The 24,252-nt window shown below is 50.9% G+C and overlaps 1 protein-coding gene across 2 annotated transcripts in view; it reads left to right on the top strand.

Moving 5' to 3' along the window:
* The window catches only part of JPH2 (junctophilin 2), a 62,431-nt gene extending 38,417 nt beyond the window's left edge, over nucleotides 1-24,014 (top strand). The window contains exons 3-6 of one of the 2 annotated variants that reach the window (XM_019636888.1): nucleotides 18,234-18,352; nucleotides 19,414-20,129; nucleotides 20,923-21,017; nucleotides 22,312-24,014. In XM_019636888.1, the coding sequence (XP_019492433.1) occupies nucleotides 18,234-18,352; nucleotides 19,414-20,129; nucleotides 20,923-21,003 (916 nt within the window). In that variant the 3' untranslated portion in view covers nucleotides 21,004-21,017; nucleotides 22,312-24,014. Of the gene's footprint in view, nucleotides 1-4,880; nucleotides 5,230-18,233; nucleotides 18,353-19,413; nucleotides 20,130-20,922; nucleotides 21,018-22,311 lie in introns of those variants that run through there. The other variant, XM_019636889.1, reaches the window with a different exon arrangement.
* The last annotated feature ends 238 nt before the right edge of the window (nucleotides 24,015-24,252 follow it).

Below are 24,252 nucleotides of genomic sequence, written 5' to 3'. Positions count from 1 at the left end.
TTCTGCTGTTGTCAAATGAAAAGCCAGAGAGCCCAGGCCGGGTGAGCTGTCTGCTGGGATGGTTGTGTTGTTTCCATAATCCCAGCAGCCACCCCAGGGCGAGCCTCTCTCCTTAATGGAGAAGGGTGTGGAATGGGACCACCGATTGAGGGAGGCGCTGCAGTAGAGATCCATCTCCAAAGCCACCTTTACCAACCACACCCCTTGTGGGGGCTATCACATTACTTCTGAAGTGCTGTTGCCCTCAGTCTGGCTCGTGCAACCCTATCTGGGAAGGGAGTATGACCACAAGGTCACGGCAGCCCGCTGCCAAAACTCTAACCCCACAGGAATTGCTGTAGCCTCGCCAGGAGCCTGGCCAAGGGCGGGGGCCCTGAGCTCTGACTTGCCAGGTTGAGGGTCAGAAATGCCACAGGGCAGATCCTGAGAAGGGAATATGTCAGAGGCTAACCTGGGGCAGCCCCCCGAGCTCCAGGCCTGCACAGTTGTTCCCTGCCCACCCCAACTGGGGTGGGTATAGAGACAAACATCGTGGGACAGAAAAGCCACCCTGGAGTATGAATTATTCCTTCCTTCATTTTTAAAAATATTGGGTTGTCGGAAAAGTCATGACGTATTTTTTCTGTTTTTCGTTGCAAAAATGCGCCATGACTTTCCCGACAACCTGATAGAGTACATGCTCGCATGATTCAGATCCCCCAAGTTAGAAAAATGTGAAGTCTGTGTCCTTGTCCTGCCCTCCTCTGGTTACCACCTCCCACCTCAGAGGCAAATATCGTTTGCAGTGTCTTCCCTTCCAGATTTACTTTACGCATCTATTATGGTGGAACTTATGAAATTGCTAGTGTTCGACTATGTTTGACCTACAAAATGGCAATTTCATGCAGTTCCGCCTAAAATAAGCAAATGCATATTTAGATTCCTATTTTCCTTTCCTACCCAAAAGGTAGCATGTTACACATCCTCTTCTGAACCTTGCTTTGCTTTCTCTTTGCTGCATAGATATCGGAGATCTTTCCATGTCTTTCCAATTAAAGAACTTCATCAGACTTTTTTTAACACCTGCGTAGTATTCCATTATATACATATTTTATTTAATCAAGTCCCTGTTGTTCAACAGGAGATTGTTTGGGTAGTTTCCAGAGCTTAGCTATGTTAGATAAAACTGTATGCTGATCATTTCACCTGTGGCTCGGTATATTTCCAGGATAAATTCCCCGAAGTGCGGTTACTGATCAGAAGCTCTCTGTAGTGTTGTCCCATTTTAGCTTCCTGGCCACACTGTATGAGGGCGAGAAGGCCTCTGCCACTGACTGCTGAATGACCTTGGGCAAGTCCCTGCCCTCTGGATCTCAGTTTCCTGGTGGTACTGAGCTCTTGTTGCCTTGTCCTTGGGAAAAGTAGCCATCCCAGATTCACCTCCGTGTTTGGCCTTTCCCACGCCCCAGCTATGTCATGCTATTGTTGCCATGGCTCCTTTGGGAGATGACTTCAGCCCCTGCCGAGGCCAAGGCAGAGCCCAATGAGGTCAGCATGGAAGAGCAGGCAGAGGGACCAGCGTGGGCAAAGGCCCAGAGGAGTGACAGTGTGGAGTACGGCAGAGTTCCTAAGTGCCAGGCACTGATGTGCCTCCCAGAGCTATGGCGTAGCCCAGTACCATCTGGGTTATTATTTCCTGCCTATTTAAAAAAATACTTTAACTTCCTTAAACCTGCATTTATTTTTATAAAGGAACTTTAGTTCGCTACTATATATAGAAATCAGTGTTAGATAAAGAGAACTTAGCCACTCACAGAAAAAAACAGAAAAAATCCCCCCAAAACTGGAACCCACACACACACACAAGAAAAAGGGAAAAATACAAGGAAGCAAACATCATTAAGCCACATCCCTCAGTACTGTTGCTTACTCTAAGCTCAGATCAAAGCTGCTTGCTGCTCTGCTCGCTGTTAAAAAATGGAATATAAGAGACTCGTTAAAGACATATATAAGCACGAAATGAGACTTCTCATTGATGAAATCAGGATGGTTGAATTTAACTTTTAAATGGACAATGATACCTGATGAATGTCCCAGTACTACCTATCATTTTTGGTCCTACCAGGGCTGAGCATTCCGTGCTTTAAAGACACTGGCCTGAAAGACAGATTTCTCCTCTCTGCCTCCCTAGAGCCCCAGAGAAAGGGAAGGCCAATCTTTGGAAGGACCTGAGCTCCAGGAACTAGACTTTGTAGAGTTCTGGGTGAGAGGATCCTAAGCTTAGGCAGGCGTTGCACGCAGTAGGCACTCACTTAAATGCTCGTCAGTGACTGACTCATTAGTGGGTCTGAGGGGCTCTCAGGAAAGAAGGACGGGCATTCAGACTAACAGATGCTTCTTCTCACTCCGTCCTCATGTGGCAAACGGCTGGGGCTTGTGGTGGAGCCACCCGAGTGGATAGGAGGGACAGAGGACCACCCTTGACACCTTTCCGTCATCTTCACCCATCCTTTCATTTGTTTGCAGGAAAGAAACAAACACACAGATGTAGAAAAGATCAAGCACAGGTTTATTTCTCGCTCATGTAAAGTCCAAAATGGGTGCCCTCATCAGTGGGCAGCTTTCCTTCAAGCAACAATTCAGAGACCCAGCCTCCTTCCATCTTGGGGGCTCTGCCATCGTCAACACATGGCTTCCAAGGTCGGCATGCTCTTCTGCATCAAGCCAATGAAAAGGGAAAACACATGGAAAGATGCAAGTGGATGGTTTTTATTGGCCAGGCCAGGAAGTAGGGCACATTATGTCCTCCCACTTCCCATTGGCTAGAATCCAGTCACATGGCCACCCCTTCCTGCAAGAGTCTGGGAAACAGACTAGGCATTTACCCAGGAAGAAGAGGAAACCAGTTTGGTGAATGGCTAACTGGTTTCAGCCATGCTTAGTGAGCATGGCATTCTAAGTCTTTTATCATCTGCCTCCATTGTATCTCTTCATTCACTCATGACATTGTCAGGCTGAACTTTTCTCACTTTCTTAAACATTCATGTGTGTGTGTGTGTGTGTGTGTGTGTGTGTGTGTGTGTAGTTTCACACCTTTTTTTTTTTAAAGATTTTATTGGGGAATTGGGGGAGGGAACAGTGTTGGGGAATCGGGGAAAGGGAACAGACAAGTTGCTGTCCTTTTGTTTTTCACTCTAGTTGTGGAGGATGTCGCTTCACTGGCCCATGTTGGTATTGTGATCATTGTGCTCTTCCCAGCTGAGGCAGAGTTGATATTGTGATCATTGCGCTCTTCCTGGCTGCCTCAGCCAGGATTGGCCGGCCACTCACAGTAGCTCATGGCAGCCCACTGCAGCAGAGGCTGCAGCCTACGCTGTCGCCAGTGACTCACAGCAGCCCAGCTCCAGGTCGAGCTGTTGTTCACCATCTTAGCTGTAGAGGGCAGTGTCACTGGCCCATGTGGAATTCAAACTGGTGGCCTTGCTGCTCAGAGCTCGCATTCCCAAGCCAACTCTTAACCAACGCGCCAGCCCTTTTCACACCTTTTTGTGTCTTGGCTCTTGCAGTTCCCTCTATTTAGAATACAGCCTTTCCTCTCTTCTTTCGTCTCTTGTCTGACTGACCAGCTCACACGAATGTGGAAAATAAGACCACAGCCTCAGAACTTAACGTAAGAGTTGGTCATTTTGCAAGAACTACTCACAGGGAGAAGACAGGACACCTGTACACAGCCTAGGGGGGTGGAGGGTGCGTCTTCAGCTTCCCCAAGTTCTTCACGGAGCAAAGTGCAGGTTTTCTTTTACAAGCAGACGCTGCCTGAAACTCACTCCGAGGACTGTCCTGTGCTCAGTAGGGGAGACAAGATCTTATGGTCATACATAGCAAACCTCAAGAGCTTTTTGTCAAGAGAGCTGGTGACCTGTTTTTCAAAAGGAGTCTCAGAAAGCGTCCAGGGAGGAGGTGAATCATAAGGGTTTGAATCTGCTGAGACAATGAACTATTTTCTAGTTAATGTCTATTCCGAGAAGTAATGTGCTGGTTAAATAGCTCTTGGAGGGTTGTGTGGGGAGGAGGAGAACCCTGCTGCCTTCAGTTTGCCAATTTCCATGGTGTAAATACTGCCACTGTGACCGATGTCAAGCTGTCACTGAATGCAGAGCTGGGAAGAGATGTGATAATGGCTTTCTTGAGCAGGCGTGGATGAGCAGCTCTAGTACACACTTGGCACCTGGTTGTATTTCCCCAGCTCTCCTTTGCTTCAAGCTGTAGCCCAGAGGCCTCATCTGCAGGGAGGCCTGCCAGCTCCTTCTCTTCTGGGCTCTGTATTCTAGAAGCCTGCACATTCCGAACTGGATTGTTTCCTTGTAGATCTTCTTTACTAGACTACAAGCTCCTATGGCCAGAATTCTGGCTTCAAGTTTCTTTAGATCCCTGTTGCGTTGTTGCATGCCTACACTTAGTAGGCAGCTAGGAAATGCTTATAGAAGGCAGGCAGGGAGAAGGATGGAAGGAGGTGGGGTTGGAGAGCCCCATCAAGGAGTCACTTTCTGCTCTGTGACATGTTGGCTGTATGACCTCAGGCAAATACCTCCTGCTGTCCAGGCCTGTTTCCTGGTCTGTAAGCATCTCTCCTTTGTTTTCCTTTGCTCCAGCCAGGCCAAGCCTAACACTGCATAATAATTACGACAATAATAATAATAATAATAGTAATGGCTACTGTTTATCCCTTCAACACATTTTTATTAAGCACCTACTATGGCCCAGACCCTGTTCTAGGTGCTGGGGATTCGTCAATAAACAAAACAGACAAAAATCCCTCCCGTGTAGACCTTACGTTCTACATTTGCAGCATGTCACCAGCTGAGCGGAATTTCACAGGCACCATCTCGTTTGCTCTCCAGGCAACCCTGAAGGGCGAAGGCATCGTTAGCTCCTTGTCCTGCTGTGGGAAGTGAGGAGAAGTAGAGTCACATGAGTTGCCAGAGGTCAGCTGGTGCATAAGGGGTGAAGATGGAACTTGGACCCTGGCATCCCAGGACCTGGTTCTTCGCTATGGTGACATTGGCCCCCTTCTGCCCACCTCTTTGCCTTTGCTCAGGCTGTTCCACCTGCTCTTCCCCGCAGTGTCCTCTCCTCATTTGATCTGTTCGCATGAACACATCCCTCAGGCCCATCCATGACCCGACTGCTCCCTGATGGCGTCTTTTCTGTCTCCGGCCTTATCTCCAAATCCTTGCTCCATTATCTGACCAACCATGCTTGGTCCCCGGGAATGGAATCCTTTGCTTGATTTTGCTCCGTTACCCCAGCACCGCAGGGCCCAGGCATGGACCCACATGAAGGGCTCAATAAATCTCTCTTAATTAATGCATTGAAACCTTCAATTTTTCCTTGGCTTCTAGCCCAACTCTTGGTTTTAAATGTCTTCATCCTAAAGGTTACTTATTTTTTCCTGGGAGACTTGAAGGTCATATCTGTGAAAAGAGACAAAACCTCAACAGCCCCTGTGTGTACCTACCATGTATGGGGTATGGTGCTCATGGCTGCAGGGCTCACAAACATGACAGACATAGTCGCTGGTCTTCAACCTCAGTCGGTACTTTTGTGTGGTCAAGGCTGTGATGAGCGCATGCTCCGTGTGCTTGGGACAACCCTGGGCCCTGTTAGGTGTAATTATTAACAGCCTCCCTTTCACCCACAGGCCCCCTGGTTTGAATGATAAGCTCTGCAGTCATCCTCAACAAAGCCTGAGGACCTAACACCTCTTACTGCTCTAAGCAGTTTGCAAATACCAATTCATTTAATCCTCCCAGCCCTATGAGGTTGGTCCTTTTATTCTCCCATTTCACAGATGGGGGAATGGAGGCACAGAGCAGTCAAGTAACTTGCTCAAGGCCACACAGCCAGGAAGGAGCAGGGCTTGAACCCAGGCCATCTGGTGCCCGCGTTCTCTTGCTCAACCACTTCCTCAGCGGGAACTTCTCTAAGAGGCCTTCCTTGACCCCATGTTCAGGGTTCGATATGCCTCCCTCTCCCCATTCCACCGGGAGCCATGGACTTATCCCAGTCCTGACTGCTGTGACATGGTTCTATGACAGGAAGACAGCAGCGAGTCGCACTGTGGAGCCCGTTTGCCTGGCACAGCTCCTGGGGCCAAGTAAAACCTCTGGAAGTTCTTTTCCAACCAAGGGATGCAGGTTTCCAGGGCTGGGGCTGGCGTGGCCCCTCCCTGTGGTTTTTTCTTCCAGTCCTTGTGGCAGCTGGGGTGCCAGTCCCCAAGAGCAGACGTAGCTGCCTGGAATTCTTTTCCAAGGCTTCTTATCAGTTTCCAGAGCGGCCTGGAGTGGAGTGAGAGGGTTCAGGGACACTGGGGGCTGAGCTGGGAAAAGCTGGAATGCCATAGTGGAGCCCCACCTGGGGAGGGGCCGGAGGCAGGCGGGGGAGGGTGCCGGGCAGGGAGGGCTCAGCTGTCACATTCCTTAGGCTCACAGAAAGCTCTCCTGGGCGCCTTGTCCTTATTTAGGCAGGAGATGTCTGCTGACTTGGGCCTGTGGGATGTCGTTTTTTGGGTTGGCTCACCGGGTGGGGGGAGGGGGAGGGCAGGCACACCGGGAGCCAACTTGGTGGGCCCTGGGGCAGGCGATCCCAGCAGACCTGGCCCCCCTGGGTGGGAAGTCCAACCCTTGGGGAGAAAAATCACTCTTTGAGTAATAATAACAAAAATAATAGTAGCTACCATTCAAGGGGTACTTACTATGTGCAGGGCATTGTGCTAAGTTAGTCCGAAAAGGTCCAGCAGGTGAGTTTCTTCTGTTCACTGCTGTACCCCCCAGATCTGGCCCAGGACTAGGCACACAGTAGGTGCTTAGTAAATACTTGTCCCGATCGAAGGACTATAGGGTTCACCTGCCACAGTTCGCTTGATCCTTGCAGTAATTCTAGTGGTAGCTAAGTACTATTATTAACCCATTTTACAGATAGTGAAACTGAGACCTGGTGCAGGTGACACAACTTAGAAGTGGGAGAGCTGGGGCCTGAAACCTGGTTGTCTGACTCCAACACTAACCGGTGTGTCTATCTTCTTATTTTGGTGTTAGCCAACTGGAAGCCCTGGCTTTCCCCACTTTATGGTCTTTGTCTGAGTTAGATGGGTTACATAACCTTTTTTCCTTAGTTTTCTGTGAAACTAAGGAAAATGGGAGTTGATAGTGATATCCACCTTAGAGAATATCATGGGGCTCACAGACTAACTGGAGGGAAGTAAAGTGACCTGGCCGCTAAGTGCAGAGGACTGCAGGGCAGAGAGCTGGGGGTCCGGGTCAGCTTTCCTGAGGAAGGGTCCTGAAGGATGAAGAGGAGTTCGCCCAGTGAAGAGGTAAAGGATGAGGATGGGGACAAATGTTCCCAGGAGAGGAAACAGCAGCGTGTGTAAAATCTGCAGAAGTGGAAACAATAGGGCACATGTGAGGAACTGGAATTTTCTGACTGCCTGAAAGGCTAAGCTTGGAGTCAGACCAGAGAAGGCTGGAAGGAGCTAGGTCATGAAGTCATACGCAGGTTTCCATGTTACCCTTCAGGCCCTGGGAAGGGCACCGTGGGGTCTTACGCAGAGGGTCAAAACCAAATACACTGGGGGTGGCCTCTGGGGAAGGTGTCCTGGACCAGATGAGGCAGAAGAAGGAAAACTTGCATCCAGGGTTAGTACCCAACTGGACACTCCAGGAACGTCATGCCAGTTGTTAAAGGTCTGAAATAGTCCAGTTTGTACCAGTTTGTAACCAGCAGCTTCCTTGAGCCCTCTAAGTGATCCTTGTCCCCTGTTACAGTCCTGTCCACCTGGCCTTTTGCCCAGGACCTTGTCTTCCCCAAGACCCAGCAACTAAATGGTTAACCACCTGGTACAGCAGAGTGACCACCATAGCATTTGCTAGGTATTTTTAATATCACCCCCACCCACTCCCCCACTGCCGCCTACATCTCAGCCAAGCTTTCCAGCTCTAAGAAAGCATTAGAGAGCATGGGGTAGAGCAGGACCAGCTCAGGAAACCCCAGTCTGAACTCACTTCTCGCCCTCTTCCTGCAGGGATAGCAGGGGCTTAGATTGGAATGTTCCCTAGGGCCCGTCCTGCACTGGCTGACACAGGCTTGGGGATCACGCCAGGACCTGGGGTCCAGCCCCAGCCCTTGCACTTCCGGCTGTGTGGCTGCCTCTAGGTCATGCTGCCTCTTGGAGCCTGGTTTCGCTGTATGTTTAGCGGACATAATAATACCTACCCCTTAGGGTTGTTGTAAGGAATACGTTAAACCGTACCTCTAAAAGCCTTCCCACTGATAGATGCTAGGTCTTTAAATTTTTTTATTTTATTTACTTACTTTGGAATAGGTATCCTATATGCACAGTCAAAAGACCTCCAAGGGCTGACAGCTAGGTTCCAGGTGGGACGGCAGGGCCCAGTCATGTGTGGGGGTGGGGGTGGGGAACAAGGCCTGGGGTCCCCTCGCAGTCGTCTTGCTGGTTGCCAAAGAACAGCCAGACATCAGCCGTAGGTAGTCAGCCAGGTGATTCCCAGGCCCTGACGAACTAGCCTTTCTTTGGGAAACAGTGAGAAGCACTGCTAGTAACCACGAGCCCGGGGCCTCTCGGACAGGCAGGATGGATGCTGGGGAGATGGAACTCAGGGCCTCACAGTGCCCCTGGGGGAAGATGCTGGGTGTGGCCAATCCCAGCGGCTGGGCCCTCCTGGTACGTGGGCTTGAACTGAAGCAGCATAGCAGATGCGCGGGTCAGCAACGGCTGTGGGTCCAGACAGACCTGGACTCGTATTCCAGCCGGCTGAGGTGCTGCATCTTGGGCAAATGATTCTCCGAGCCTTCACTTCTTCTCCTGTCCGGTGGGTTGTCTGGAGGATGCCATGAGATCACACATGTTGTTTTGGTTTCCCGTTGCTGCTGTAACAAATGACTTCAAACATGGAGGCTTAGAACGGCACCCATGTGTTCTCTTACCCTTCTGGAGACCGGAAGCCCGACATCAGTTTCACCAGGCCAAAGCCAAGATGTCGGCAGGGCTGGTGCCAGCTGGAGGCTCTGACGGCAGAACCTCCCATTTCTCGTCTTTTCAGCTTCTTAGTGAAAAGAATGGCCGCCCCCATTCCTTGGCTGGTGACCCCTTCCTCCGCCTTCAAAGTGCATCGCTCCAGTCTCAGCTTCTTTCATCTTATCACCTTCTACGCTTCTGTTGTCACACCTCCCTCCACTTCCCTCTTATAAGGGCACCATGATTACATGTGCGGCCCGCTGATATAACCTGGGATTATCCCCAAATCTCATGCTCCTTAATTTAATCACATCTGCAAAGCCTCTTTTGTCATATCAGGTCACATTCACAGGTCTGAGGGATTAGGACCTTATTCAACTGACCAATAGGTCAAGTGTATGGCACAGAGTTAGCTCTCAGTAAACACAATTCTATGACTTTGCCTGCCCATTTCTAGGCTGGGGTGGGGGTCACACACTCAGTCACATGCGGAGGAGACTTCCCAGCTCATCTGGTGCTCTTCTTTAAGAAAGGGAGAGGGGTCACCATAAGCCATGATCTGGAAGAGGTCACCTCCATGGCCTGGGAATTTCAGGCTGGGCTTCCAAAGGGGGGAGGTTCTACATAGGGCCTGACGGGTGGCACGGCCCCCAGACTCAGAACCCACACCTCCCCACTTGGACTAGAACAAATCCACTTTCTCCATTTTTCAAACACTCGCATAGAGCTTACTATGTGCCAGGCCCTATTTTAAATGCTTTATGTACATGCATTCACTCTGTAGTCCCAGCAACCCTGGGAGGTAGAGGGCATTCATATCCCTGCTGTACAGATGAAAAAAAAAAAATCAAAGCACAGAGAATTTATGTAAGTCACCCATAGTCATAAAACTGTGCTCCTCACCATCTCAAAATAAACCAGAATGATAACAGCAGTTTTTCTTTGTCAATTTCCAAAATTTTTTTTAATGATGAAGCCATATTATTTTAAACTATATGCTTTATATATTTCTGTTCATAATATATAATACAAAAAATAACAAAATACAAAGGATCAGCATGTAACCTACCAGATTGGCTTGTTCCTGCTCTGTAACCTTCTGTTTGTTCTGCTCTCAAGACTTTTACCTTGTCTTTTCTGTCCTACCAGGTTCTACATCCTTTCAGAGGAGGAGCCATATCTGGCTCAATGTTCATTATGATGATAATAGGCAAGCGACTTAACCTCTCTGTGCCTAAGTTTCCTCATCTGTGAAATGGTTGTGGTACCTACATCATAGGGTAGTAAGAACCCTTAGGTTATTTCCTGTTTTTTCTTATTAGAAGCAGTGTTCATAGATCTAAATGTATGAACTAAAAAGAGAAAACTCTTAGAAGAAAATATAGGAAAACATCTTTATGACCTTGGGTTAAGATAAGCCTTCCTAGCTATGGCACCAAAAGCACAGGCAGCAAAAGAAAACAAAAATAGATAAATCGGACTTAATTTAACTTGAAAATTTTTATGCTTCAAAGGACACCATCAAGAAAGTGAAATAACAACCCACAGAAGGGGAAAAATATTTGCAAATTATGTATCCGCTAAGGGACTTGTAGCTAGACTATATGAAGAACTTTTACAAAAATAATAAAAATTATAATAAAAAGACAAAAAAAACCCCCCACGAAAATAGGCAAAGGATCTGAATAGACATTTCTCCCAAGAAGACCATATAAGTGGCCATTTAGCACATAAAAAGATGCTCAACATCATTAACCATCTGGGACATACAAATCAAAACCCCAATGGCATGACACCTCACAAATCGCTAGTGTGACTAAAACGATGGGCAAGAACAAGTGTTATCAAGGATGTGGAGAAGTTGGAATGCTCATATATTACCAGTGGGATTGTAAAATGATGCAGCCACTTTGGAACCAGTTTGGCAATTCCTCAAAAGGTCATGCATAGAGTTGTCATATGACCCAGCAATTCCGCTCCTAGATACAGACCCAAGAGAAATGAAAACATACATCCACACAAACATTTGTACGCAAATTTCCACAGCAGCATTAGTCATAGTAACCATCCACACAAACATTTGTACACAAATTTCCACAGCAGCATTAGTCAAAAGGTGGAAACAAACCAAACTCCCATCAACTGATGAACAGGGAAACCAAACATGGCTTATCCACACGACGGACCATTATTTGACAATAGAAAAGAATGAAGTACTGATACATGCTACAACATGGGTGAACCTTCAAGCAATGTTTAGATGACATATCCTTGTACAAGAATACGTATTTGCATCCTAATTTATTGGCAGTCCATGGAGATTTGGAAGGGAATTGCTAGTAAGCATTGTTATAATACAAACAAAAACTGCAATAATAATAAAAATAGCTAGTATTTGTTAAGTGCTCAGTTTATGCTACGCACTTTCATTTCATCTCATTTCAGACTCCCAGTAATTTTGTCAGGTAAGTATTATTATCCCCATTGTACAGCTGAGGAAACTGAGGACAGAGAGCAAAGATCAGGTACCCAGAATGTGATGATGCTACAATTTGGACTTGACCTTGTGCCCTGAACTCCTCTGGGGGGCTTCCAGGCAGGGGCTTAGCACACATTTGCTGCATGAATGCAGTCCTGAGGGTGGGGTGAGGTGGAAGGTCTTGTCCGTCAGGGCTCCCTAACCAGGCCCTTCCCTACATCCTTGGGGGGCAGGGTGCTTTCTCCTTGGGAGCTCTCTGGGCAGGTGGCTGGACAGCCCAGCTGTGGTTCCTCCTCGGGTTTACTCTGACCCTCATTGTTCTGGAAGAAATGGCCGTGGCCTGCCGGAGCCGGGGTGAGGGCTATTTTGGGAGAGGGCAGGGCGGTGGCATCTGAAGCATCCCCCACCTCAGAAAGACACTTGGCAGCACTGTCCTTGTCAACCATCTCTGGGGACTCTGATGATGTGCCTCTGTCCTCCAAACCTACCATGGGCTCCTTGTTCGGAAGGATTTTTTTTTTTTTAATTTTAACGTGAGCAAATCAGTGACATTCAGTATACTCAGGATTTTTCTTCTAGCCATCTCCAAAGAACAATGCTTCTTATTTATGTTATTGACAAGTACCTCTGTAGCACTTCCTGCATCCTGGCCACTGTTCTGTGGGCCATATGACCGTTGGTTCATTTACTCTGTACACCATTTCTCCCAGGTAGATGCTGTTATTATCCCCACTTTACAGATGAGGACACTAGGACTTAGGGGATACAGACTTGCCCAAGGGTGTAAGGAGCAGAGCCAGCACCTGTACCCAGACAACCTGGCCAGCGTTGCCCCCTCTTAGCCACTTCACCATGTGGTTTAGAGGCTTTGCTCCGCGCTGCTGTTCATCAGCGATTTTCAGAGACGCTGCATGGCTGACTTGGCAGGGCTGGTCACTAAGGTGCTGGGTCCCATTCACCCCCATCCCTAGTCCCAGCCCATGGAAGACCTAGTCCAGAGTTAGTAGCAAGAGGGCAGTGGCTTGGTGTAATGGGTAAGAGCTTAGGCAGATTCGCTTTCTAGCTGTGTGACCTGGAGAAGGTGACTCCATCTCTGAGGTCATGTGTGTAAAGGTGGCCATAGCACAGAGCTGGGTCCAAAGTGCTCAACAGATAACAGGTTAATAATATTCTTAATCATAGTCGTAGAAGAGGCAGTTGTTGAGCGAATGCATTAGAACAGGGGTCGGCAAACGTTTTCTGTGAAGGACCGGACGGTACATATTTTGGGCCTGGCAGGTCGTACAGTCTCTGTGGCAACTATTGAATTCTCGACAATATGTAAACAAATGAGTGTGGCTGTGTTCCAAGGAAACTTTATTTATATGGATGCTGAAATTTGAATTTCATATAATTTTCACGTTGTCAGAAAATATTGCTCTTGGTTTTTTCTCAGACATTTACAAATATAAAAACTATTATTAGCTCACAGGCAGTGGACTGGGTTTGGCTTGTCCCCATAATCTGCTGACCCCCTCCCTGCAAAAGAAAGTGAGCTCTACAGGGATTTTTTCCCCCCCATTGTATATATATATATATATATATATATATATATGAACCACCTGTTTTTTGTCTACAGGGATTTTTTTATGCTTGGTTTGTTATTGTATCCAAGGTGCACACGCCAGGCACTCCATGAAGTTGTATTAAATGAATGAATCCATGTGTAGAAGGATCTTGAGCTGCCCTTTAGGGCTGGGAGGTGAAAGAGCATTTCAGGGGGGGGTGGGGAACAGCCTGAGCAAAGGTATGGTATCAGGGGTAAGTAGCGGGTACCCCGTTTGGCCTAATGAAGCCACCAGTGCCTGGGGGAGACAACTGGGCAACAAGGCCGGCTCTAACCAGCCAGTTAGGAGTCTGGGGTTGGGGGAACAAGGCCCCGGAGGCCCGGGAGGGGGTGGGTGCTCTCAGATGTGGTTCTGTGGGGTTCTCGCCCTGCCCTTATCCGTGAACCACCAGCCTTATTTTTAACCCCGCTGATGAAAGATAATCCAAATGAAATCAAGAAGTGTGGCTGATCCCTGCCCCTCCCACTGCCCCAGTTACTGGCCTTCCCTTCCCCTCCAGCAGGGTCAGAGGCCTCCTAGAAGACCCTCCCCCAGAGGCAACTGCGCAGGCAGGCACCGTGAGTGGTCCCAGGAGAAGAAATAGTTCCTGCATTTGCCCAGCAGGACGTGGACTCAAGGCAGGATCAAACACTCAAGGCTCCTGGGGGGTTGAGCAGGCTGGGAACTGCCCAAGACAGAGCTGGGGTTTCTGTCTGTCTAGCACATGCTTTTTAAATGTTAGGGAGCATCTGGAGGGCTTATACAACACAGATTCCTGGGCTCCCTCCCAGAAATTCTGATTCATAGGTCTGGGGCAGAGCCCAAGAATCTGTATTTCCAACAAGCTCCCAGGTGATGAGGGGCTGGAGGTGGGTGGGTTGGGGGGCATGGACCACACTGTGAGTGGCACTGAACTAGAAGCAAAAGCTTGTGGGCAACAGCAGTTCGGCTTGCCCTTCACCCTGTGAGCTGCTAGATATACCCCCTCAAGACTCCAGATCTCCCAGGATCTGGAGAGCCTTGAAGGGCACGCTAAGTAGTTTGGACTTGATTTTGAGCACGATAGGAAGGTTTGCAAAGATTTTAAGCACAAGGTGAGGCCATTAGTTGTATGGGTTCAGCAAGTTCACCACACCAGGGTACCACTGCATGCAATCAGTTGTAGGGAGCGAACCTGGAGGCAGGGATTGGAGTGGGGGGCTTTGCAGGAGGAGTGACAGAAGGATGGAGAGAGAGATGGGCAAGTTCAAGAGCAATAGAGAGAGCAGAAGAGATAAGAGTTGGAGATTGATGGCTGTGATGTTGAAAGGAGGTGAGGACGGAGGCTGCTGGAGAACGTAGGGATTTCTGAATTAAAGGCTGGGGCCCTGGGGAGCCATTCCTGAAATCAGAGGTATTGGTGGGGGGCTGATAAAGGATTCAGTCGGCCAGGCTGATGGACATGGGAAGAGGAGTGTGCTTCCTTGGATGGTGTGGCCACCCCATTCTCAACCCCTGTTCTGGCTCCTTGGAGAGTCCACAGATGAACTCCCCAAGAATCTTCCAGGGCTCAGTGTGAAGGCTGCCATTCTGGCCTGAAGAGTCACCAGGAAGCAAGCCGCATCCAGCTCTCATGACCAAAAAAGGACATTTTCTCAGTTGGAAGGTTTGCCCAGTCCATTCCCTCCTCCCCCCACCTGGGGTTTCAGGTTTCCAGGGAAGTGTCTCTATAAAGTTGAGAACTTTGAATCACACATATGCTGGACAGGCAAATATGTGCCTGGGGACACGTATGGACACACTCAGTTTTGATGTCACAAATGTCTCTTCTTCTTTCTCCTCCTTCTCTTCCCCCCCTCCCATCACCACCATCCTCACCACCACGTCATCACTCAGCCTCACCCTGGGCCAAACACTTTCATATGCTGCCTCTCAGTTTTCACAGCAACTCCAAGAGGGGAGAATTATCTTACAGGTGAGGAAACTGAGGCACAGAGAGGCAAGGGCACGGACCCGAGGTCCTAGAGTCCCAGCAGGATCCAGACGAGAGTGAGGTGAGCCAGGCGACTCATGCAAGTGCAGGGTCTGATCCGGCCTTTATTTAAATTTTGTTCATAACCTGTTCATCAAGGATTTTTTTTTGCATTAATTTTGATTTTTAAAAATATTGTATTAAAATATTATTTAGCTTGATTACCAAGTTTTCTGGCATCCCCCTAAATTCTGAGCATGAGGTGAATGCCTCACTCGCCTTACCCTAGCCCCAGCCTTGGCAGGGCCACAGTTAGAATCCAGGGCTGCTGATTGCAAAGCCATGCTCTTAACTACTCCGTCTGCTACGCCCATGCCCATGCATATGTGCACATGTGTTTGTGTGTGTCCATTCATGTATTCTTTCATTTGGTAAAATTTCCTCTCCTTCAGTAGACATTACAGTGGCAGTGTGGCAGAGTGGAGAGGGCAGAGGCTTGGGAATCAGACAGTTCTGGGCTTGAGCTCCACTCCTCACTAGAGAGTGGAAGCTTAGCCTGTGGTTAAGGGCATGGAGTCTAGATCCCAGAATGCCTTGCTCCGAAATCTCACTCTGTCACTTGCTGGCTGTGTAAGTTTGGGTGAGATCTTTCAAAACACTCCTGTGCCCTGGATTTCACCCCTGTAAAGAGGGATGATGGTATTAACATCTGCCACGTCATGTTATTGGGGGGAATTAAGTGGGTGAATTTCTGTAAAGCCCTCGGCACGTAGTACGTACTTTGTAAGTGTTAACTGCTGTTTTGCATCCTTGAGCGAGATACCTGTCTGAGACTCAGTTTTCCCACCTGTGAAGTAGGGACAGTAAGCGCTGTCCCAGGCAGTTTTGAGGGTTGAAAGGGATAACATAGGTAAAGGGCCTGGCACGTAGGAGGAGCTTCATAAAATGTGCCTCCCTGATTGGGGGCCCGGTTCTGTGCTGGAGACTAGAGAGACGCAGGTACATCAGCGCCCCAAGGAATTACCTCATCCACACAGGTGCACCCTGATTTGACCTTTCAGTTCCCCAAGGGCACCGAGCTCTTACCTCTTCTCAGGGCCTTTGCATATGCTCTTCCCTCTACCTGGCTCACTGTCCCCACCTCTTACGGGCCTAGTTCATGTGTGTCTTCAGGTCTCAACTTGAATGTCACATCCACAAACCTTCCCAGACTACCCCACCTCCAGCGCTGGTCTCTATCAAATCTCCTTGCTCTCCTCTGCGTCTGTACTCTTCCTTCAGGGCACCTGTCATGATCGCCACGGAGCCCTTTTCATTTCTTTACATTTTATTCAGTAAGTTCTGCTGCTCGTTTACCCCCCATCTCCCTCACTTGACAGTGAAGGCAGGGACCAGCTTGTCCTGTCCACAGGGATCTCTGTGCCCAGCTCCTGCCCACGCGTGGCGTAGGCTCTAGAGCAGTGCTCAAGACCACAGGCTCCGGAGCCATCTTGCCTGGCCCTGTCCTTAGTGACTCTGTGACCAAGGGCAAGCTACTTAAACTGTCTGTGCCTCAGTTTCCCTTTCTGTAAAGTAGGGGAAATAATAACAGCACCGGCTTCCTAGGTCATCGTGATGATTACATGAGATAATCTTCATAATCCCTGTAGAATGGTGCCCGGCCCATTCATAAATGGGGCTGTTATTGTTTTAGTAGGTGCTTCTATTAGGTTAGACCAACAGCTAAAACAAACACCCCCTGAATCTCAAGAGCTTAGGCACGATATGTTTAAGGGATTGCTTAAATGTTCTACATTTAATATTTAAATGCAATGCTTAAATGTCCCACAGTCCCCTGTGGGAGGGGACTTTGCTCTGTGCAATAATCATGTGTGAACCCAGGTTCCTTCTACTGTGTTCCTTAACCTGGAGTCCATAGTGGGTTCTGTGGATGTAACTCCAGGAGTCCGTGAACTTGGATGCTGTCTTAGGTTAGAGTCCCTAGAAGCTGAGTCTGAGATGGGGATTTCTGTGCGCTTGGTTTAATGAGGGAATGCTCTCAGGAGAGAGGGGAGTAAAAGAGGCAGGGTTGGATAGGGACGTAGCTGATCACGGATGTGGTCTTACCTCGAGTCCTGCTTCAGCCTGCCTCCCACAGGGACTCTGGAGCTGGCTTGTTGGACCATAGATCTGGCTCCTCCAGGGGCAAGAAGGAATTGGGGGTGTCATCGATCATTGGTTGGGCTTCCTGGGTTGAGGTGGGAGTGGGGTTTTGACCTCTGGAACAAGGTGGCTTCTATTGGTGGCAGTTCTCTGGGACAGCAACAAGCCATTAGCAGCCAATACAGCACCTAAGGGAGGGTGGGTGCATCCGCCCCATGAAGGGATCTGGGCACTAAAAGTGTCTGCAACAGATGGGAAAACGACATCTTTTTTTTTTTTTACTAACTTCTAACAGAAATTGAGCATTTTCGTCACTTATGGAAATTGGCAATAAACAACAGTTGTATTAGCAGCCTCTGTGACTTTGTCACCAATAGAAACACATATATTTTAATGTCACGTCACTATTGTTGCAGGTATCTTTGAAATATCCTTTATGCTAATCTACAGTTTAAAATTATAGTAGTTAATGGACCTGCTAGATATTTTGTTTAATGTGTTAATAAAGAAGGACATACTATATTACATATTTGTTCTTTGAAGTATTTTGGTAACAGTGTGTCAATATAATTGCATACCTTTGTAATCCTATGTCTTTCATGCATTTTAGATCATTCTGAGAAGGGGTCCGTAGGCATCACCTGATGCCAAAAGGGTCTGTGACACAAAAGAGGTTAAGTACCCTGTTCTGGGGCCTTGGCCTCCTCTGGATTTTACCAGCAACAGAAGAAAAAGAGAGGAAGTAGAGGATCACAGGGGAGTTTCTCATAGGCCAGGCATACATCACATCTTCCCACAATGCATTGGTTAGGACTCAGTCACCTGCCCATACCTAGCTGCAAAGGAGGCTGGGAAATGTAGTCTATCTGTGTGCCCAGACAGAAGAAGAAACGGTCTGGGGATTGCACACCAATCTAAGCCACAGGGCTCAATAAATATTCATTGACAGCCTGAGTGAATGAATGCTCTGCTCAGGGTGTCTCTTTGTGAGTTGGGGTGAAGGAGCAGAGGTCTGGTTCTCTGGAGGGATCTTGAGTGTCTGCCATGTTGTTTCCTTAGGACAAGCCATGCCAAGGCCAAAGCTGAGGCTGCAGAACAGGCCGCCCTAGCTGCCAACCAAGAGTCCAACATTGCCCGCACTTTGGCCAGGGAGCTGGCTCCAGACTTCTACCAGCCAGGTAGGGCCAGCCGAAGAAGGGACAGGCAGGATTGGGTGGGGGGAGTTCCCTGAGGGTGGCCACTTTTATTTTTCTTTGCTTGCTGGAAAGCTGAGATGCCCAAGTGTGTTCACAATTAACTGCGAGTTCTAGAAACTGTGGGGCATGGTGCAAGCATGGGGGATGGTGTGACATGGGGGACTCATGCAGAGACTGTGGTGGGGGTATCAGAGGCCTCCAGCTGTGGACTGGCCCCACCCCAGGCTGTCTCCTCTCAGGGAAATGAGGCTGCTGAGTAAGGAGAACCTCCTAGCTCTGATACCGACCTTGCACTTGATAGAATGGTGTGAGCCCCGCAGGGTGGGATATTGGCGTTCTCTGCATGAAGAGTTTTAAGGCGAGTGGCATGATTAGATTTGTTTTCTAAACATTATTCTGGCTGCCGCAAAGAGGCCAAGGGTAGGCTAGATGGAAGCGCTTGGAGTGCTGAACTGTGTCTGGGAGTAGTCGCTTCTGGTCCCAGCGCTCCCCCTGCTGGTCTCAGGAAGTGCGACAGTGGCCGGCTGCCTCTGCCTTCGGTGGTCGGTCATAGCAACAGTCGTTACTGTGAGACAAGCAGAGCTCAGCATTTTACATGAATTTTTTCCCCCACCCAGTTAATCGTTCTATCAGTATTTATGAACTAGGTATGATTGGGCCCATTTTTCAGATAAGAGAATGGAAAAAGACCAGTGTCACCGTTAAGAGCATAAGGTTTGGAGTCAGACTTCCTGGGTGCTAGTCCTGGCTCTGCCCTTTGTCAGCTGGGTGACTTTGGGCAAGTGATTTCACCTCTCTGAGCCTCCCTGTCTCCAGCATCTGTAAAATGGAGGTTAATAGCATCGACCTCCTAGGGTTATTAAAACTATTAAGTGAGCTAATATTTGGAAATTGCTTGAAGCACTGCTTGGCATGCGGTAGATGGTAGGTTAAGTGCTGGCTGAGTAAATAAACGAGGCGCAGGGAGGTTAAGCGGCCAGCCCGGGATCACCCGGTGGCGGTACCAGGGTTCGAATCCATCCTCCCTGTGTTGTCCCTGGCAGGTCCGGAATATCAGAAACGCCGGCTGCTCCAGGAGATCCTGGAGAACTCGGAGAGCCTGCTGGAGCCCCCCGACCGGGGCCCGGGAGCCGCTGGCCTCCCGGAGCGGCCCCGCGAGAGCCCGCAGCTGCACGAGCGCGAGACCCCTCGGCCCGAGGGTGGCCCCCCGTCGCCCGCCGGGACGCCCCCGCAGCCTAAGCGGCCCCGTCCGGGGATGACCAAGGACGGCCTGCTGAGCCCCGGCTCCTGGAACGGCGAGCCCGGCACCGAGGGCAGCCGGTCGGCCACGCCGTCCGAGGGTCGTCGCAGCCCGGCGCGTCCAGCCACCGAGCACATGGCCATCGAGGCGCTGCAGGCGCCGCCCGCGCCGTCGCGGGAGCCCGAGGTGGCACGGTACCAGGGTTACCACAGCTACGCGGTGCGCACCGGGCCGCCCGCGCCGCCCCCCTTCGAGGACGAGCCTGAGCCCGAGGCCTCCAGGCCCGATTCAGCGCCCGCGTCCCCGGTCACTGCCCCGGTGGAGCCCCCGACACCCCGGAGCCCCGAGCCCGCGCCCGAGCCCCCCGCCAAGCTGGAGCCCAAGCCCATCGTCCCCAAAGCCGAGCCCAAGGCCAAGGCCCGCAAGACGGAGGCCCGAGCGCTGACCAAGGCCGGCGCCAAAAAGAAGACGCGGAAGGAGGCGGCGCTGGTGGCCGAGGCCGAGGTGGAGGTGGAGGAGGTGAGGCCGTGGGCAGGTTCCCTGCGGGCCAGGCAGGGTTCAGGTGCAGATGATGTTGGGGGGAGGCTGATGGCACAGGATTGAGTAGGGGGAGCCCCAGCAGAGACATGGGCTTAGCCAAGTGTAGCCTGACCCCGGGTGGACTTGGGAGCATCAATTGCCCGCATCGTGGGACAGGAGGCCTGACTGTGTCCCTTTTATCTGGTCAGCAGGGGGCAGCTCTTTGGAGAAGGGGGCAGCTGGGAGCTCTGTGCACCTGGGGTGTAGGAGCACCTGCTGGGTGAGGGGGATCTGGGCCGGGCGCCAGCAGCATCTGCTACCAGGCGCAGCAGAGAAGGCTTCCTGGGAGTGGAGGAAAATTCCCAGCGGGGCTTGGGCCCTGGACCTCCAGGCTTATTATGGGAGGCTGGGAGCTAGGCGCTGCAGCCACAGAATGAAGCTGAGCTCTAAGGGACCAACAAATGCGGCCCCAGAGGCATTAGCAGTGGGAAGCTTTGTTCCTGGGTTCCAGGCCCAGCATTGCCCGCCGCCGTGTGCCTTGGGACGCGTCCTGGCCCCTCTCTGGACCCTGGTTGGTGTAGATAATTATTTCCAAGAATCTTTCCAGCTCTGATGGTCGGCCATCCAGGCGCTGGCCACCGCAGTGAGCCAAAGGGGGAGTTGCTCTTAGGAGGGTTCTTCCGGAAGTTCCTGCTCCTCGGTCCAGTCTGGTCCAGTGTGCTGTGATCTGGGCCGAGGCCAGGGTGGTTCGGAGCCTATGGGGACTCAGGCCGCCTCTCTCCACTGCTCCCAGGTCCCTAACACCGTCCTCATCTGCATGGTGATCCTGCTGAACATCGGCCTGGCCATCCTGTTCGTTCACCTCCTGACCTGACCCTCATTGACCAGGTGCGGCCGCGAGGAGGGGATGGGCGCTGCTAGAGTTCTGGGCACCAGGATGATGGGAGGAGAGAGCTGCTGTCTACTGAACCTCTGTCCTGTGGTTCATTGAGGCCCATCCCCGCAGAGGCAGGACCTAGAGTGTGGATTTGATAGATTATGCCCCCCCACACACACCCCTTTTATTATCTCAGCTCTTGAAGAGCACCTGCTCTCTGTCAGGTAAGCACTGGAGGCTTCACTCATTCATCCATTTGACCAACAATTACTGGGCAGCTGCTTTGCTGGGATCTAGGGATATAGCAGGGACTCACCCCTGCCTGAAGAAATAGGATGAATACAATGGGAGTAAACCCTTAACTTACAGCTCATTAGGTAAAAAGGTCTTGCAGCTCAAATATCAAGCGAAACAGTTCTTGCCTCCCTCCCCGCAGGTCCTCTGAACCGAGTACTTCGGAGATGGCTGGACCGTCTGCCCTCCCTTCTCTCTTGCCCTGCCCCCCCCCCAGCCCCCACCTTCTTCCTCAGTACTCTTTTCCTGAAACCCTGCTGTCAGTCAATTGGTTCCATCAATTGGTTTTCTCCCTATGATGGAACTGGGTGGGGGTCTGGGTAAGGTTCAATGAAAAGGAGGTAAAGTGGGTTGGGTTAAAAGAGAGTGGCCCTCACTGGTCTCAGAAGTATCTGCAAGGCAAATCCAATCATTTTCTGATAGGACCTGTCTTTACACGGTAAATCCTATGCTTGGTGATGCTAATAGTTTCTGCCTCTTGCCCTGCCCCCCACCAAAGCCCCTCTCCCTTGATCCTAGAGGATCCAGCTCTGTCCCAAAGGAGGAGAAGGAGTCCCTGTCCTGTCACCATGTAAATAGCCAATGACAATATTAGCCTGGTAGGTGCTGTCCTGGGAATGCATCCAACACTCTGCAAGGTCCATGTTTCACAGGAAATCTGGAATGATCGCTGCAGGGACTGAGGCCTTAGTGACCTGAAGGAGAGGAAAGGGGGAGCCAGCTGAGAGTGGGGGAGGACGAAGGAAGGGAAGAGTGGACCAAGCAAAGGGAACAGAACGTGCAAATACACAGAGGCAGCATCCAGGGGGAAAACGATGCGGGTACCTGGGGAGGGCTTGTCTCTGATCCCCCTGAGTCAGAGCCCTGGGGCAAAGCTACCCTCGGGGGTTGGGTGGTGGACCTTGCCCCAGAGAAGGTCAAGCCTGAGGCTTGAACCCTGCCTTGAACTTGGCCCAGCCTCTGTGCTTCCCCCGTCCGTCCCTCCCCTGACCCTCTTGCTGTCTCTTGCAGGCCAGGAGTTCCTGCTGAGGACAAGAAGACCCATCTTTCTGCAGCGCCAAGCAGGGTGGTCAAGGAGGACTGAACTCTGGACCTGGAGCCCTGGGGCTCCAGCTCACATCCACACTGCAAATGTTTAAGGAGGCTTCCGGTGGCGCCGTGCTGGGTGGTGGAGGTGCCCAGAGGAATAGAATGTGCTGGAAATCCTCCTGGAGCTCTCCGCCCAGGGGCAGGGAAAGCCCTGATGTGTTCCTGTCCCTCATCCTTAACCACTCCCTCACCTGCCTCTAGGTCACCCCCTCCCTGGGCTTTTGTGTGTTTTGGGAGCAGTCACCAAACCAGAATATTAAGTCCCAGCCCCCTTCCTCCAACCCCTCCCCTGCTTTATTTTAACCTCTGGCTGCTGGGCTGAGGCCTCCCAAGCGAGCAGAGGGAGTGACAGACACTCTCAAACGGTGCAGAGGCCCTCCCTTTGGCAGTCTTGACCCAGCACGCACACTGTCCCCTGCTTACAGATGTCCTGGATGACCGTAGCGGAAATGGACGTGCTCAGTTTGAATATACCCCCACCAGTCCAGTTAGCTTTTTTTCTGGACCAATAGAAGAGGGGGAGACATGAGGGATTGGTGCCTTTGGCTGAGAAGCCACTGTCCAGGTGGCCAGGGGGTGGGGTGGAAAGAAGGGCCAAGGGCCACTTAGGATGGCTGGCCCTTGTTTTTGCGTGTGCCTGAGCCTGAAGCTGGCATTGCATTTAGGGCTTCCAGTGTGCTCAGCGTGCTGAGGGGTCACCCTGCAGGAGTTCTGGGACTGGTAAAATAAAGCTACTGCGATGTCCTATGAATTAGTTTGTCCGCATCCCCCACCAGGGCCCACCTCAGGCTCAGGGGAGCATGAGCTTGGAAGCCCAGGCAGATTTCCCCGGGGGGCAGATGATCAGGCAGGTGCTGAAGACAGGCTGTTTGTCAACAGGCATTTCCCAGGAAGACGGGAGCCAGTCCAGGGCTCCCATCCGGCACCGTCTGTGGAATAATAAGGCCCTTGGCATGCGTGGCAGAAGAGGGTGTTTGCATGTAGCTCATTACAGTTGTATGGTACCACACTGGGTCACTGGGCCCTCGTGTTGGCTGGGGATGGGTAGAGGCTGAGGGCTAGCGGCCCTCTGCCCCTCGGAGGATGGAGGGAACAGGCTTCCAGGACCCTCCAAGCCTGGGGAAGGATGTGGCGATGGCCTCCAGACAGAGCTCGCGGGGCCGCAGTTTTCCTGACTTCATTTCTGTGGACCTGGGTGCTTTGACATTGTGGCCAGACCTCCCCCAGGCAGCTCTGCACCCTGAAGTTTGCTTCTGATGGGGTCTGCTTTCCCTTAATACTTGCGACCTTCCGTCCAGCTTCACACTTGCTGTTTCAAGCCCTGCTGGGGCCTCGTGGCATGGCTGGGATCTTGGACTGCATTTCTACAGAGGGAAGCCTGTGGATTCTCCCGTCCTCCACCGGCCAGGGCCTGTGGCTCTGCATCTGTGATTGGGTTTTTCTGGACTTCTAGGGCATGAAGAGGGCAGGTTGGGGGCACTGTCCAGGGCTGACAGGCTCCAGGTTTCTTCATCTGTCTGGCCCAGGGCTGTCAGAACTCCCAGGCCTAGTTGGGGGCTGGTGTTTGGGGTGAGGGTTCAGGATGCTGCCGTCTGTGCAATAATAAACCTGCATCTGCTCACAGGCTCTGGGGGGTTGTGGTGTCTGCTTGTGGGCCCAGGATGAGGAACTGGCTGAGGGAGGGTGAGAGAAGCTGAGGCCTCTGAGTCATGCTTGTGCAGGCCCCATCTCTCTCTTGCAGTTCCCATAATATCTCGTAAGCAGCAGCTCAAAGACCACAGACCATCTAGGGCAGACCTTGAGTCTCTAAAGCCGACTTTCAGAAGCTTCCCTGCCCTTTGAGGTTGGGCCTTTGTGAGCTCC

Source organism: Hipposideros armiger, unplaced genomic scaffold, assembly GCF_001890085.2.
Source record: "Hipposideros armiger isolate ML-2016 unplaced genomic scaffold, ASM189008v1 scaffold_31, whole genome shotgun sequence".
NCBI classification, from domain to species: Eukaryota; Metazoa; Chordata; class Mammalia; order Chiroptera; family Hipposideridae; genus Hipposideros; species Hipposideros armiger.
The sequence above is the reverse complement of the archived record's forward strand: the minus strand, read 5'-3'. Positions and strand labels throughout refer to the sequence as shown.